The following is a 17,462-nucleotide window of genomic DNA, read 5'->3' as shown; positions in this document are numbered from 1 at the left end:
AACTATTTCTTAATAGTAAAAAGACTATATTTGCAATTGGCCTGGTGACATTTTATTTTGGTGGCTTCGGTTATTACTCGACTTCCACAGCGAGCTCAACTGTTCTGTTAGCATTTTCAATTTGCACGGTGCATCAAACGGCATAGCCTTTTTGAACCACATGCCATGGACATTTCTGAACTCCTTTCTCTGCGCAATAATAGACAAGGCTGCCATTTGTTTAGGGAGACACACATTCTTATTCCCTTGCAGGTTTGTTTGGTGATGGGGCAAAATCAATAAGACCACTTTAATGAAATGCTCTGCGAATACACTTGGCTGTCATTGTGAGAGAGCGAATGGGTTTGTCTAAACCGTGCACAGTTCCCTGGTTACAGTTTTCGATTTTCTGCTCTTACAGAGTGAGACAGTGAGATTAAAAGTTCTTCATGTGTGTATGTGGATTCAGTTTGCCTGACACCCCAAATGTGTTTTTCAAAATGTGTTTTCAACCCCTGTCTCTCTGGAGATTAACCCTCCATCTTTTCTCTCTTGTCTATCACATAAGTGACAGATGACCTGATGGGGAGGACAAGCTATTGAGCCTTTTCCTCCCAGCTGGGTTTTCAAAGACTTCATCATCTTATTTTTCCTGGTGTTTGTTTTCACATTAAGGGATCTGAGCAAAGTGAGCACTTATCAGTTTAAATAATCTATGAGCCAGGTACATCTATTGCTACCTAAGGCCTTACACCTTCCAGCTATTTATGGCAGCCGCAGCTATGGATGATACTAAATTTGTATCATTGCTTTCTGAGAGATGTATCCTTTATGTAAAATTAGCCGTTGTATTAATAAGCCAGGTCGTCTTTGATTTCCACAGTCAGCTCGTAACACTGGTGCTAGCCGTAAGTTTATGTGTAACTGGAGCATTTTAGGACGTTGTGCATCTGATGTTTGAAGTTCAGGTTCACTCCGACTATCCTGCATGGTATTTCAAATGAATGACAAATTGTTTTCAAATTATTTATGTTGAATATTGTATTTAAACATATAAAGATAACAAATTGGACAAAGGTGAGTAATAGATACAGACTGAAACGCTCACTATGTAGGTTAAGAATTACATACTCACATTAAACTGGCACTTTGTGAGGATTGTGGTTGAGGTACGCCATCTTGTCTGCAGCCAGCGTTTACCTGGGACTCTTTTTGGGACTCTCTGGACAACTCTGTCTCCTAGAAATTACATTTATATACAACTAATTAAATTAAAGAGACCAGCAGGTATATTCAAAACCATTTATATAACAGGTAACAAAAGTGAAAACACACACATTCACGTCTGCATATTGTGCCATTTGTTAGACTGGATTTGTTAGACATTTTTTTTTCTTTTTTTTAATCTAAATGTTGCCTGCACTTCATCTGATCAGCTTTCTCTTTTACATATGACCCACACAGCTCATCAAAATCTCCTCTTGTTGCTGCATTTACCCCCCCACACCCCCACCAACCCCCAGCCCCATGCTGTCAAATCTTGTCTTATCAATCATCATACAAAGTACACAGTATTAATAGTCTCTGCCAGCGATTGTTCTCAATTAGATATGTATGAACAGACATGAATGAAGGCTATGTGAATGCATATTAGCAGACAGTGAGGGAACAGAGGCCATGTAGGTCAGTGATAGTGATTACTATGGACTTGGCTCATCAAATCTGAGCGCATGCTCTTTAATCTCAAAGGGTAACTGGGCCAAAGCATCACAGGAGACAGGAGGGGTCTGATCCAGCTGGGCACCCAAATGTGTCGTCAGTGGGAACGACAGTGGTGTCTGGAGGAAAGATCTGCAAGAAAGGTGGAGCACAAGAGTTAAATAGTGGAATACAGTCCAAGAAAATATTAATGTGAATGAACATAAATGTACAGTAATTGTAATTTTTTTTTTTTTGTCATTGATCTTATGTGTTACTCCCAGTTGAAGCCAGCAAAAGCAAAAGGGAGTTAATACTGTAGTCCCCTCAATGTTGAACCGTGAAGCAACAGAGCCCACAGGTTGATACTTTTGGGGGACCTGCATGTTGCTGATAGCTGCAGCAACAACAGCTGCAACGAATGAAACCTGGACACAGCATCACTCAGCCTCTGATCGTCTGGCTGAGCAAGCCAGCCTGAACCTCACTTCAAAACAAAACAATTCAGCAGTTTACCTACTTTAATATGGTTGGCAAAATGTGTTATTTGCTTCAGGAGATTTCAGTGTTGTAATATGGTTAATAGCAGCTGGACATCACATAAAAATAAGTATTTAAATTAAAGTTATAATCAGTCAGTTCACCTTTCGCTTTAATGTGTTGGCAAAGGATCCTGAATGAGGATGTGGGCTGTGCATCACACGGAGGAGGTCTCTGCTTTCACACAGAGCTGACCTGAAACACAGCTGTAATAAAATGTAAGTCAGTTAATCATATTACATAAAAGATTGTATTTCAATTTACCCTTTTTTTTTAGTATGAGATTACATCCACACTGGAGTTTCATTAAAATCAGACCGGTAGAGTCTCTCATATCAAAGAAAAACTAAGAGTTACAACTACTATTTAATAAAAACAGCAAGTCTTCAAAGTTATGAGTCCTTCAAGTTCCTGTCCTGTTTAGCTGGATCAGTAGGGTCCTCCTCAACAGGAAGGCTGAGGGCTTGTAACCACACAGGAAGCCACATTAATTAGTCTGACAGCGTCCTGCTCCTGGGTGAGTACAGCATCATTAGGATGGACAGTGGCACCGCTGAAAGGTAACACTCATCTATTCTGATGAACGGCAAATGACAGACTCTACTAAAACCGTGCTGCGGCGCAAAGATCTTAAAGGTTGGATATGACTACGAGGATAAAGTGAGCACGAATAACAAACAGTAAGTGTCCATTGTTAGTGTGTTTATTATGTTAGAATCATCTTGGTTCAACCTACATTTCTAACACTGATTACCGATTTACACTACAGTGCACTTGACCCTTAATGTAATTTTCATAATGTTTAAACATTAGTTTTTGCTTCACTTGATAAGTTATAAGATACTGAGAGGTGGTAAATGACAGCACACTTCCAGCAATAACCGTATATCATATAAAAACCCAAACAAGACACAGAGCAGGAAATAAATACAGACATTGTTCAAAACATTCACATTTACAGTATTCTTCTTGGAATAGTTGCCCACAAAATATATATGAAGCTGCATTTAAAAAAAAGTTTCTTCATTTTTTTTCTCCTTTTGACAGTAAATAAATCTGCCCCCTCAGCAGGTCTGGTCAGGTTAAACTAATGGATATGACTGAAGGGGTTGGGGTGGAGGGGCCTTAAAGTAAAAGGAAAAGGTCAGGTAGTTGACACAGTTCAACCACTAACTCATGAGAAATCACATAATCAGTGCCTGACTGCACAAACCAACAAAAGGAGATAAAAGAAACATAAGAAACCGTTTCACTGCTCAGCAAGAAGGATGGAGACTGAAGTCCAAGATAAGCACTTTCACAAGAACTTTCCTCCTCAGATATGACAAACAGATGGTGGGGATATAATCTAACCATGGTTAAAGCTAAACTACAGCAATTTATATTATTTTCAGAATCATCATTATATTAAATTTATGTAATTTATGGACAAAACAAACAACATAAAGAAACAGAGCATCCAGTCAGGCACAACAAACACCCTGATGTGAACTAATATACAGAAAGCGCATGGGCTGGAATAACTTATAATGACTGTATAAGTGAACAAAACCCAGACTTACTGTACTGTATCTCCAACAGGGAACACATTCAGATAGTAGAGGGGGTATAACCATTAAAACGTTCTCTTGGACAATTTGTTGTTGTTTTTTTTTTTTTTTTTTTTTTTTTTTTTTTAAATCACAAAGCTGAACAATATTTATGCGAGTATTCAAATCCAGCAACTCCTAAACATTCACTCAGTGCTTCCTTTAATCTCATGGTAGGAGTGGTGTCAGAGATTGAGCACATTTGGTGAAAACAGATGGAATGCCAGAAAGAGCCACATGTTCACGCCACACTTCACATTTACACCGTTAGATCCTGTATTTGTAGAAGTTCAGCTGGAAAACAAATTCAAGATCTGTTCCCTATGGTCACTGAAGTGCTCTAAAATGTTATGGCTGCAGACGATTAGCAGAAAAACTTCATAAGCAGCGTGTTTGCTGAACGAAAAGCCGAGAGCATGTGTTTAGGGTGCGTCTACGCATAGAGTGACTGCAGCATGCATGTGTGTGAAGCAGATTGACTGCAGATTAGCACGAGTTAGCATTTAGCTAACATTTAAGCCTTAAATTGCTGTATACAGGAGCTCCACTACTGTATGTACCGCACAGCTCGTTGAACACACCTCAACGTTGGTATGTATCTTCTAAACAAAACAAAACAAAAAAAAAAGAAAACATTCGACACTGGGCTCCACTGCGGGAGTTCCTCTGTTGGAGTGTCTATCTCTGTGGACTGTGTTGATACATTTAGGGTCTGGTCTGTGCATCAGTCTATCTCTTGGGTCTGTCAATGTCATCGATGGCTGCCAGCAGTTTCTGACGAGCCTTCTTGTTTATATGCGAGCCTAGGCAAACGTTCACCAAGTTGGCCAGCTGCTTCATGGAGTACTCCTGCGCAAAAAACATAGAAAAGTGAGTCAGAAAAGCAGATTTCGGCCTCTCAGTGTGAGACTTTGAGGCCTAACAGCCTAACAAAGGCTACAATCTTCCATCTACCAGCCTGTTTCTCTGTCTCACCCTGTGATTCTTGATAAACTGCTCCATGTCGTTCTCCGTCAGGTAATAAGCCTTGATGTAGGTCTCGACAAACTCTTTATCGGGGATGGGTCGCAGGTCGGTCAGCTTCTCCAGCTTCATGAGGAACTGCTGGAAGTCCAGCTGCATCAGGGCCCGGCCCTCGTTGCTACATTTCTTCACGTTAGCGTAGCTGCAGAAGAGGACAAAATGGTAAAGGGGGCAAAAGAGGTGGTGAGCATTATCCCAAAGTATCACAGTATAGGTGAGAGCTAACTGGAGAGCAAGCCAGCACTGAGGAATCTTTCATTTTGATTCATCACAGTCATATCTGCGTGTCCTTAAAGGAATTTTTCACTCTGTACACTCTCCATCCCTTTAATGTTCTGACTTAAGCCTTGCTAACCATTCTCAACCATTCTGCATCACTTCGCTCTCCAAAGCTGGCCAGCCTCCAAACCTAGACTGGTCGTGTCTACCAGTGCATTACATCATTACCTGCCTATTCTAAAATAAGTGCGATGTGAAAGTGTCCAATACACATTTATCACTTAGCTCACAAGAATTGTCCTAAATATCCTTATAATCCTGTGTCTGAAGGAGAAAGTCACGTTGCCGGGGTTTAAATTCTTGTCATGATGCTGTAGTTGACTGTGAATTTTTTATGCATCCAAAACTGTCTGCATGATGTGTTTGCATTTGTCATATGTCAGTGTTTATTTAAGTCTAAGTATAAATTCATGGGAGGAAAGCAAAATTCTGTCAAACCCCTGGCAGCAAAGCAAACAGAAAACAGATGACGTGAGACACTTGGAATCCATTAGAGCTTAAAAATTAGTGTAGAAACTTCCTATCAATGGTAATGAAAAGAGGTATAAGAATGTTAGTACTATTTTAGTAAATGTAACATTTGTATGATAGGTAATTCCTACAATAATGAAATCTGCATGTTGCAGCTTTGATTAAAACCTGTAGTGTAGCATAGACAGAGCAGTCTAGATTGACTTTGTGTTTTTATTCTGTCCTGTTTCAGTTTTATGAATAACACCTTGTTTGTGTTACCTACTATTTATTATTTGTTTTATTTTTATTTCATATTTTTTGTCCAAACAGTTCTATGTTGGACTGAATATTTGTTTTTCCATTGTTTTCAAGCATCAAACTGACCAGGTAAGGATGAACAGGATTCCTTATGTGTGTGTATGTAAATGTCCCTTCTTCAACATGAAGTCATGTTGTTCCACACAGCTGTCTGTGTCGTGTCTGTTAAACATGTGTGTGTGCCAGACTACACATGCATTCCAGTGTGCGTGTGTGTGTGTGTGTTTAATGTGTCTGGCAGCGGGGGCTGTTGTCCACTGGCAGGTCAGGGTCTGTGACATCTCCAGTACATTAACACACCACACAGACAGGTCTGTTCTCTGTAAACTCTGTCTCACACTTCAGCTTTTCTCTCTTCTGTTTCCATTTTGTGCCTCACCCTCCCTCCCTCTCTTTCTCTCTCTCTCTCTGTTTCATCACCTCTCACTGTGTCATCCTCACTCCCTCTTTCTCTTTTGCTTGTCAGGCCTGCCAGAGTTTGGTGCAGGGTGTTTGAGCTTGGGCTCAGAATGCTAACAGAGCCATTTTGGCGAGTCTCTAAGGGGGAGACGTGAGCTGGACAGAGAAAGTGAATAACAGACTAAGCGAGGCGAAGTAAACAAACAAATAAACAAACAAACATGACCACTCCTTGGTGTGCCAGAGTGGTGGGTGGCATATGTGTGTGTGTGTGTGTGGAGGTTGTGCACTAAGAGAAGGCAGATGACAGAAGTCTGCAGCAGCTTAAATTTGCCGAGCATTGGGGTCGTAATGAACCATTTGTTCACTGGAAAGGGTTCAAAAGTTGTCTTGCGCAATGGGAAGAAAAGTGCTCAGCAAATGAGCACGGAGGTAAACATGTTCCCTGTTCCCAGTGGGTGAGGGCAAACCTTCCACCTATGCCTAATGTCCAATGTCCTCTCCTCTTCTTAAAACACTTGGCGCCCACAAAACCACTTAAAGGAGGAGTAAGCGATTCTGGAGAAAGACTGTTGATACTTAACTCACTGAGGAGAAGAAATTTTTTTCGCTAAGAAAATAATGTTTACATATGTGTTTTGTGGTCCTGTAGACAGTGAGACAAAAAGCCTGTCAATATTTAAATAGTTGTTGGAGACAAACAGTTATCTATGCCAGAGTCTGAAATGAGCAGTTTACCTATGTATCGGTAACATTATCGCTAGTGACTTCAACAGTAACTGTAACTTACACTCTTCTCTGTCACGGTTTATTGCAAATTCTAAAAGAGTAAGGAAGAAAGTAACATGGCAGGGTTGTATCTGTGCAGAGCACGTCGAGTAACTTCACACAGGCAAAGACGTGCGATTCCAAGGGAAATAATGTGAGGTCTGCCGTGGCAAGTGAAATATTTTCATACCAAGTTGAAAAGGTAATATCTCCGATGTTATTTACGTTTTATTACTATCATGGTGCAGCTCCATCCCCCATTGGGTGAGGCGGTGGAAGAGGGAGAGAGGCTGGCAGAAGCAGAGGAAGAGGCAGAGGTTGTAGTGCAAGTGGTTCCAGTAGCCTTCCCCTCAGCACGAGCACCAACGCTCCCTCACCAGCGCCTTCGACGCAACACGTACAAATTAAAAGCCCAGGATGATTCTGACATCTTTATCAGCCAATTTCTTGTTGCTAATAAAATGTGTGGAACCTCATGATAACTCTCAGCTTCTCGCTTTGTCACCATCCAGCCAGTTAGACTCAGCGTCGCTGTGTGCCAGATCTGTCTGATCAAAGGGGCTTGTTGTCGCACCTTCAATCTAAAAACTTACTTCACACATACACTCAACGCACAGATTCTGAGTAAAGAGACAGTGTGGATGCAGGTGCTGAGGAAAAAAAAAAAAAAAAAAAATACAGACACACTGTGACGTTCTGTCGCCTATCACAACCCATATCTCTCGCTTACAAGGGAGAAAGTGGTGAAATGCATTATAAGGGATGTGCCGAGACTGGTACAGAGGGTTGCAAGCATTAGGAGGAGAGCAGGAATTTAGAGTGGTTTTCTTGGGGGATAAGTCCAAAGGAGCCTGGCAACTGAGTCTCCAGGTTTCTTATTTACTTTAGATGATTTCCCCTGTTCTTCACGGTGCTGAACAACATGCTTTGGTGAGATTTTCTTTCTTTTTTAATTTATGATGTGCAGATGTTCACACTGTGGGATAAACACAGGGAGAAAAAAAACTGCAGAACGATGCAAAGAGAAGGGGAAAAATGTGCTTTTCTCCTTGGTCACGATCTCTGTAGGCTTCCTTGTAAAGAAGCGATAGATGAGAGTCTATCATCTATCACTATGATGCAATAACTCACACGTGATGTTTGGGATTTGCACATGACACAAGCTTAGGGACACTATTTATGACTGGAACCTGAGAGTAAAGAAACCGCTTCAAGCAAACAAGGCACTCTTAACAAGACAAACGACAAATAAAACCACTATTCTACAGGCCTGCTCTGCATTTAGCTCAGTTACATTACTGTTTTGAGTAAATCATAAAATTATTGCCGATCTCCTTCCTCCTCTCAGAGCAGTGCAATCCAGCATCAACTTGAACAGCTGCTGAGATATACAGTATATTTGACTTTCAGAGCTTTTACTTTTCAAATATGTTTGAGTAGATGAAAACAGCCACACTAAGCTTTCGTTATGCACATGTTTTTATAGATATAAAGAGATGGATGCTACCTGTGAGGAGAAGCCTAGTGTGACAAAAACAACCAAGGGCAACCTGCAGCCTGGACTTGTGCTCTCAGGCTTCAAGGGCTCTTAGCTGGAATAAATAGAAATCTACAAAGTGTACAGAAAAGATCATCATGCTCAGGTAAAGCTGAAGAACCTGCAAAAAGACAAAGACAATTCATTCCACTAAAATCTCTAAACGGTTAGTTTGACAGGTTATAAAGACTCTATCCAATAACTGAGCTGCTTGTGAGTCCATGTGACTTTTGATAACAAGCTGTGGTTTGCTCAAAACTGTGTGAGAAGTCAATATACCACACAGGCAATACTGAGAATTACCTTTTTTTTTTTTTATTACGAATGGATAATGTGTTTGCTCACCTGAAACCTCACCAAAGCTAATTTCAATTGGCAATTTTTAAAAATGATTTTTCCTTTATTTGAAACAGACAGGAAACGCAGGGAAAGAGAGTTGGGGAATGACGTGCATAAAATATGTCCCGTCTGCTGGGAGTTGAGCCGGTGACTCTCGGCTCGGGGCATTTGTGCCCATGTGGTATGCACCCTAACCGTTTGACAATCAGGTCACCCTGACCCGACAGCTGAACGGTTACGGATTCCTTGAGAGACTGTTTGATATGGAAAGTGAAGGGGAAAATATTATGCTCAATAAAACAGTGTTTATCCGCTGAAGGTTTAACGATAATTCATAGGAGGTGATAAAAAAAAATAAAAAAAAAAGCTCTGGCCACAACCTCACCACATCAGAAACACACATCCCCCTTGACGCTGAAGAGATGTTTTATGACTTTCTTACCCCTCAACAAGAGTCCTGTTAGCCAGACGGATGCAGTGCTCCCACAGGACGTTGGACACCGGGAGCGGGATGCGCACATGTCTGGAAACATCACCCAGACGCTTGTTGAATTGCTCAAACTCCTGAGAAGGTGAAGGACAAAGCACAGGTGAACACATTCAACAGTTAACTTGATCATTAAAAGAAAAGCAGGGGAAATAAATAATGTTCAAGAATTTGTTACTGATATTTAGATACACAAATTAAAGTTGTATTATCAAGGCTTAGCCATAATATAAGGCACATTTCACAAACCTACATACAGCCCTACACAACGACGTTAACAGGAAAACATGCCACAATAAGACCAATACATCTTTGGTTCCCAACTGGCAGACACAAACAAAATAAAAGCCCTCATAAACAACAGTATTTTTGGTCCGAGTCGCTCTCAGCTCCTCTGTGTTCTTGGATGAAGCCCAACACCAGCTGCACCCAGACTTAACTTGTAGAAGCGAACGATGTTATAAAACTACCTCATGCTGTGAATTGCATAACCCAATTATTTACAGTCTGTGAAGAATAAACAGCATTAAGGGTCTGTATCAATCTTTTTTTTTTTTTTTTTTTAAATACTTTGATCATTTAACATACAGGACATACTCTAAATTAATGGTACGAATAAATCAGATCAATGAAAGATTTTTTTTTTTCTCCTGAGGGTAAGCAGCCTACAGCATGTCTGGGTCTACTTTGACTGAGCTAGTTTAATGATTTAGCGGTCTGGACTGATGGAGACAAAACATCCCGGTGTACTGGAAAGACGAGGGCGGGAGGTATGAATCCACAAAGCCACAAGTCAGGCGTTATAATAAATCATTTGTGCTCTGCTGGATACTGTACTCTGGGTTTGAGAACATCCCAACTGGACTCATTTATTAACTTTCTGACGTGCACATAACCTGTTATAGTATGTTCATAGTCGTCTTTTGGGGCACTTGTAATATATAGCAGTGGTGATCTTGAACTCACTGCTCTCTCTCTCTGAAATGTTTAATTATGGATGAAATTATACAGTTGTGATGTGCTGCTGTATAACAGGAACAAACTGCAGCACATAAGGACCGTATATAAACGTGATGGATGCGTCCCAAGTGAAGCTTTTGCTTTTCCAGCGTGTACTGGCAAATACGGGCCTGATGGCTGTAATTCAAACTGCATCATAGTTGATGAAAATGAACCTGAATTTTTAACACATGCATCCCCATTAATTTTGCACCCAAGAATGAACTGTTATTCATTCACAAACAGTCTCACAATAGTTTCTCACTTAAGCATTTTGTCAATGAAGTCATTCTGAGGCTGCTGCTGCTTTTCCTTGCCACTTTATATGCAAATCAATGCCATTGTTCAATGTTAGTGATCAACCTGAATTCATGAATAAAATATTCTCCTGTGTGCCGTACAACAAAATGTAGCACACGCTTTTCAATCAGTGCGCATAACACAATCCATATGTATTATGGGTGTCTGACAAGTTGGCAGAGAAGGCTATTAGCGCTTGATGGGGAAAAGTATATGCCAGTTGGAATATGCACCATGTCAGTCCATCAGCTGGACCATTTTGACACGGAACGGCATTTAAACCAGGCCGGTGAGACAGAAATCTTCCCCTCAGGCAATTTAGCTCATAAGCTAAATTAGTTAGGCTTAACTGCAGAGCTGCCAGTGCCAGACAAAGATCTATGAGCCGTTCAGAGCCATTCATTATAATCAGATAACTTTTAACTGTGAACCGATGCCGGAATTTTTATTTATGTTTATGTTCATGTATTTTATTTTGCGGGGATTTCAACAACATCTGTGATTTAACGTGCGATTTAATCAACAGATTTCAAAGACATGCTGATGCATATATGTGGATTTGTCTTGGTTTGGTGTCGGTCTGTTCAGGATTTCACACCACAGCGAGCCCTTCAGACCTTTCTGTCTCTGCACGTCAGGGGCGAGAAAACTAGTGCCGTGAGTCCTTCCACCCCATGCAAAATTTATAATGGGATAAGAAGCCAGCTTGCATAAAGACACACATTTAGTGGAAAACTTCCAAAACACTTCAGGGACCGGTGAGCTCAAATATCTTTAACAATGCTGAAACTTCAGGGGAGATCTGCATTCAACCCTCAACAGCTTACCCATGTACTAAATTATTCACCCTGTCCCAAATAATTGATATTAAAGATCCCTGAATAAATTTAAGCTCAAAAGGAACAACAAGGAACTTAAGAGTTTTTGACTTTAAGAGGAATAAAGGCTAATACATTATGTAAATGACCCAGATGTTAAAAGGGTAACCCAGATTGTGTTTCAACAAAAGCTCTATGTGAGGAAAATCCCTGGAAGATAAAAGCAAACCTGTTACAGCTGTCTTTTGTGTGTTCTGCTTTTGGGTTAGTGTCGATGCTGCATGACAGTGACAGAATGCAGTGGACAATTAGAATTTGTTCAGGGAACAAAAATGAATAAACATTGAGACAATGCCTGAATGAACTCTTCCTGAATATAATGCACTAGAACAGAAAAAAAAAGCACTGTAATAGGGATATCTGTAGCCTTGGTATCATCATTTATATTCAACCGACAAAGAGACTTAGCGGCATAAATGATGCAACAGTCTTAATGGGGAAATGTTTGCATATTATCTCTACAAAATGTGAGAGAAAGCTGTTGCACTGATGTCTCCATCCACGTCTTTGAACTGATGCTTAATGAGGATTGAACATGCAGCACTGTGGCTAATTAACATTGGCCTTGAAAACTTAATCACATGCATTACGACAAACTTTGGACTCTTTAAAGCTGCACTAATCAATATATTCATATTACTAAAGGATCAAATCACTACATGGAAGGTGAAAGATGTTGTTTGTGTTGATGAACCGTCAGCAGATTGTCCCTGACACTGTAGGTCCCCAGAACTTTAAAGAGCATTTTAGCACCTTTCAGCTCACTGTTTTCGTTTACGGGCTCGCAACATGTTTTGATTTACTCTCACCACATGGGGTGAATGTCAGTTCAAAATATCAGTTAATTTAACAATTCAGTTTGCATCATGTAAGATCCAAAAACCTTGTATCGTGGTGATGAACAGACACACAAGCAGTGTACCACATCACGTTACATCAACAGTCACCCATGCATTTCCCATAAAACGCTACCTTTAACAGGACATCCACATAAACGTTGTGCTGTGACATTATCTCCCTAATGTCCCATTTAACTCCGGCCATCATTAGTAACATTTGCTCGTAGTCGATGGCCTTGGCTGCCACAATCCAGTATATTGGTTTCCGCAGTTCACTGGCTGTTGACACCGTCTGAAAGTAAGAAAGGCAGAATACGTATGTGTGTGTATGTGTGTGTTATATTCAATGGTGTTTTTGTCGAGGTCTCTTCTGAGACGAACGTGTTGTGCAGGTAACATTACATCATCGATTGCACCATATAAAACTGCAATAACATTTCCAAGAGTGAAATCACAGGACATGACATTCATTTGATGTTTGGGCAAAACAGACCTGTCTGTGCGTCTGAACATTTCAAATGTCAAGTCGACAAAAAAAAAAAAAAAAAAAGAGCATGTGTGGTTATGAGTGACAGACAACTTTCTCCTTTGCTGATCAAGAACAGGACTGAATACTGGGTTGCAGTTACATAGTTATTTGTATCTCAGGAGAAATATTCTTTCAAAGAAACTAAAAGCCACAATGATAGTTGCAAATAAAAGAGTAAATGAAATCTAGAATGCTGTTGTAGGCAGCACATTAAGTGAAAGACAACATACAGTATGTTTTAACTGTATATTTTTACTTTGAAATGACTGCAAAATCCTAACTGTAGCTGACAGTGATCAACAGTTACTGCAATTACTGTAATTCATGAGGTGCAAGAGTATTAAGGCTAAGATACCTGGGAATAAAACTGTTGCAGGAAAGGCTTCTTGGCTGCAGGCATCATTGTGTCCAGGTGGGACTGGAGGGACTCAAACTGTTCAGCCAGAAAAACACTGTGGGAAAAAACAACAAGCCAGGAACAGTCGTTTAATTCAGCACAGTGGTGCCATAATATGGCCTGAAAAGTGTTCATAACAACCAAAGACAATTACTGTGTCTTGCTTTTTTTATTATTTGAAAGTGACATCTATTTTCAAGAGCTGATATTACTTTTGATTGAATTTTGATTTGATGACCTGAATTGGAACAACTGACAATTAGAGATTGTGGTTGGGCATCTTCGCAAAATATCTTCTTAATTTTTTGTCATTATCACAGAACATTAAAGCTCAGCCTCTCTCGTCTGTTACAACAAAACTAAACGTGGCAGACACAAGAAAACACAAAATCCTCAAGTCTTTGGCTCCTCACGTTTTTTCTTTTTTTCAGATTTAAAAGTTACCTCAGTTAATTTGATAATGTAAATAGCTAATATAATTACTTGAAAACTACTTCAGAACAAACAAGAAAAAAACTACCTCCAGATCTTCAAGTCTCACCTCACAAAGCAAAATATCCTTTATGTCCAACAAATGAGGTAGCAGTTTTTACAATGAATGGCTTTAAATTATCCTTGAAAAACACCAAGTGAGACCAGGTGAAGTAGCACAGAAAATAATATAGGACCAAAAAAAAAAAAAGAAAAAATCAATGCAGACAGACCTAATACCCCTAATTCCTGTGTCTCTGACTCTGCCTAAATAAAGACCTCTTGACTCGATCTGATCGATGGTTCTGAAGTGTTACCGTACACTAAATAAAGACTGAGGGAGCAGGTTTGAGTGGGCTGAAGTTCATGATTGAGTTTAACAAGGATGACTGCTGCAGTCCAGCACGGCTCGCATAGCAATTTCCTTATAGTTCCAGGTCAGCAACAGCACAAATGATTGTACAGAGAGGAAAAAAAAAATACCCAACAAGAAAACAAGATTTATTTGCTGTTGAAAAATCTCAAAATCCAATTTGAAAGTTCAATTATGTCAATCATGACATAATGGACATAAAAGTCTTTTTTTTTTTTTTTTTTTTTTTTTTACATATAACATTAACAAATGTTTTTGATAAGGTTCTCATAAGGTTTTTTCCTGCTGGTCAAAGATATGTAATGGTGACACTGTTGCTGCAATTTATTACTAACATATACGCAGATAACATTATATTTCCACGTAGCTAATAGCCGTCCATACATCAGCTCGATAGATTTCACAGGCTAGCTCTACTTTCCAAATTCAATTTTCAGTTGATATTTTATTTCTGTTTTTATCCAAATTAAAAAACCTACGTCGACTTTGAAAATCAAAAATATGACTAGTAGTTGTAGTTAACTCATTTACTTCAGTTATTCTGGTGCATAATCAGCTGCTCATTTTCTCCACATTTCTGTTTATACTTTCTATAATCAGAGACATTTTCTGAGCCATGCTCATCACAAGACATCTCCTCTGCATGATTCTGATCAGTGTTTTCTTGCGGCAGAAAATAACAAATTTTATATGCATGGGAACTAAGTGATTATTTTTTCCCCTTTCAAACAGGGTGTTTTTTCAGGGACGACTGGCAAAAACTGAATCATGAGCCTCAGGTATGGTGTATGCAACTTCCAAATTAATGTCTGCATGGCTGATTTATCCAGTAATTTAGATATTTCATTTCGAGAGCTGGCAACACTGAGGCTGCCTCTGTAAGGATGCGGCACTGCAGGGAATACTGGGAACCCCAACAGAGATCCTTACATTAAAAGTAGGAATTAATAGCAATAAGTGCTGTCTGGTTAACACTAAATCTGTGTTAGATCAAACACAGCCAGCGCCCCATAAATGAGCCCAGTGCACAGTTGTTCTTTTCATGGAGCAGAGAAAATCAGATTAAGGTTAGCTGGAACAGCTTGTGTTTACCTTGGCAACATGGTGCAGTGTGGAGAGGAAAAAAAAAAGAAAAAGGACACATTTATCTGATCACGCTTGTATAAATACGACACCTGAACAACAGCTAGAAGGCTGAACAACACAGAGAGGGCCACTCCACTGAGCTCTTATCTTTGATTTTTGCTCAGGGCTCCTTAACAGTGAACAACTCTGAGCAGCGACCTTTTTTTTTTTTTTTTTTCCTAGATAATGTCTAAAATTGCATCTGCTGAAGATGTCAAAGGTTCTCATAACACACACTAAGGCTAGCTGCCATTTTAATATTTTAGCACTTTAGTTCTTTTATTTTCATTATTCTTCTGAGCTTGTTGCCTGCCTTTGATACATGAAAAACTTTTGTGTGAGAGAGTGTTCGCCTATTCAGCATTTTTGTAGCAGTATCATCTGGGCCCCTGGTTTATAGACTTTTTCATTATAAAACTCTTGTACACTTCAAACCTCTCAAGATCCGAGAGTTTTGTCAGGACTGCTGATAGTTTGACCTAATTATGTATGAGGGCGCGTCTGTGTAGTGTGTGGATGTGGTAGGCAATGAGGGAGAGAGGAGAGTAACTACAGAGGCAAGACTGAGGAGCAAGGGGGAGGAAATAAATCAGTGACACTGATTGAAGGAGTTTAGCACAAATAGTAAATTATGGGGAGATAGCTGTGAATTCTATTTAGGGGTAAAATGAGTCTCCTCACCTCTCCGTCTACTTCAATAACTATTTTTTTCTTTTAACAAGCTTCATTGATGTGACTACGTCCAACATTAGCACACACTGCAGGTAGTGCAACTCTTTGATGGCCAGTCTGTGTAAGGCTGTCAAATGAAATTATGACCACACTGAGATGAGGCAGTGAGCAAGTACCAGCCTTTTTTAACCTGATCAGAGAAAATGCTTTGATGAACATAACCACCAAGTGATGACCAATACTGTTTTGCGCTGTTTTCCGGTGTAATTCCAGCGCTTCACTGCAGTAATTATTTGTGGTTTTACTGTAGTGTTATGTAGAGAGTACTTACAGAGACTCGGTAGCCACCACCCTCTGTGCTAGCCCATAAAGAGTCCCACTGTTAGTGAGGACAACCAGTTGGCTGAGATGGGGGCTGGGCACCTTCTCCTTCCTGTCCTCTGCTGGTCCATGGACTCCTGCATTCTCCCCTACTGCCTCCTGGAAGACAGAAAGGTGGACAGGAATGTCAAAAATGTACATAATATTCACTTTTTCTGCAAAGGAGGAACAAAAACACATTGGACAAGATGCTGAGAAATAATTCTAATAACATTAAAACTATCAGTGTTAACTCTGAAGCTCTGTTTCTTCAGCGCTGCAGTGCAAGAGCCCCGTCTCACAGCTGCTTTCACAGTCAGCCTGACAAAACAAATCTTTTGCTTGCAAAACGAAGACAAAATGTAGATCTACGCTGATAGGTAAGCATAATCTGAAATTCAATCAACCTTGTGGAACTCAGTCACATCCAAAGCACACACATTCTGAAATTCTGCTGACCAAACACCCAAAAACTGCCAGCATTTATCTTCCTTTTTTTTTTATTATATTCTACCGGACCTCTCCATCTAGCAAAACTTTTATCCCTTCGTTTGAAAAACAACTGAAACAGAAAAAGAAAGGTCTCAACCCAAGCCCCTTCCCATCAGTCACAATAATCCATATCTGCATACAGAGCCATTGAGATTCCATACAGCAGCACAGATCATAGTATTTTCCATAAAGCACGTCTGGATGGCGTGATGAATCACACGGCATTGTAGAGCTTTGCACTCTGCAGCTGCAAAGCCCCCTGAAACCACCTCTGGCAGATCGATAGCAATCACGCAGGTAATGAACGAATGGGTCCTATTAATGCTGCACCGTATCATCCACTTACATACCTCCCCTGCCCTCCCCGAGCAATCTGGGTCTAACATTATGTATGAGCGCCATTATACCGGATGACCAGTGGACAGCTTTTATTACTGCACCAAGAAGCCAAAGCAGAAAACAAACTATTTTGGAATAAGGAAGTATTACACTAAAACACTAAAACATCCAAAAGGCTGACGGTATGAATTCCTAAAGCACCAAAAGCCTGTGTGATAACAGGCCTACGTGTCACTAGTTTATCATCAATAAAAACTAGACAGAAAGTTCATTTGTAGA

The 17,462-nt window shown here is 40.1% G+C and overlaps 1 protein-coding gene across 2 annotated transcripts in view; it reads right to left on the bottom strand.

Annotated features, from left to right (window-relative positions):
- Positions 1–3,134: 3,134 nt before the first annotated feature.
- The window catches only part of vps50 (VPS50 EARP/GARPII complex subunit), a 97,393-nt gene continuing 83,065 nt past the window's right edge, over positions 3,135–17,462 (bottom strand). For both annotated transcript variants that reach the window (XM_041053206.1, XM_041053207.1), the window contains exons 23-28: positions 16,324–16,472; positions 13,310–13,406; positions 12,559–12,717; positions 9,365–9,486; positions 4,782–4,971; positions 3,135–4,655 (exon numbers count right to left, since the gene is read on the bottom strand). In XM_041053206.1, the coding sequence (XP_040909140.1) occupies positions 4,536–4,655; positions 4,782–4,971; positions 9,365–9,486; positions 12,559–12,717; positions 13,310–13,406; positions 16,324–16,472 (837 nt within the window). In that variant the 3' untranslated portion in view covers positions 3,135–4,535. The remainder of the gene's footprint in view (positions 4,656–4,781; positions 4,972–9,364; positions 9,487–12,558; positions 12,718–13,309; positions 13,407–16,323; positions 16,473–17,462) is intronic.

Source organism: Toxotes jaculatrix, chromosome 13 (assembly GCF_017976425.1).
Source record: "Toxotes jaculatrix isolate fToxJac2 chromosome 13, fToxJac2.pri, whole genome shotgun sequence".
NCBI lineage: Eukaryota > Metazoa > Chordata > Actinopteri > Toxotidae > Toxotes > Toxotes jaculatrix.
Note: the sequence above shows the minus strand (reverse complement) of the source record. Positions and strands in the feature narration are given on the sequence as shown.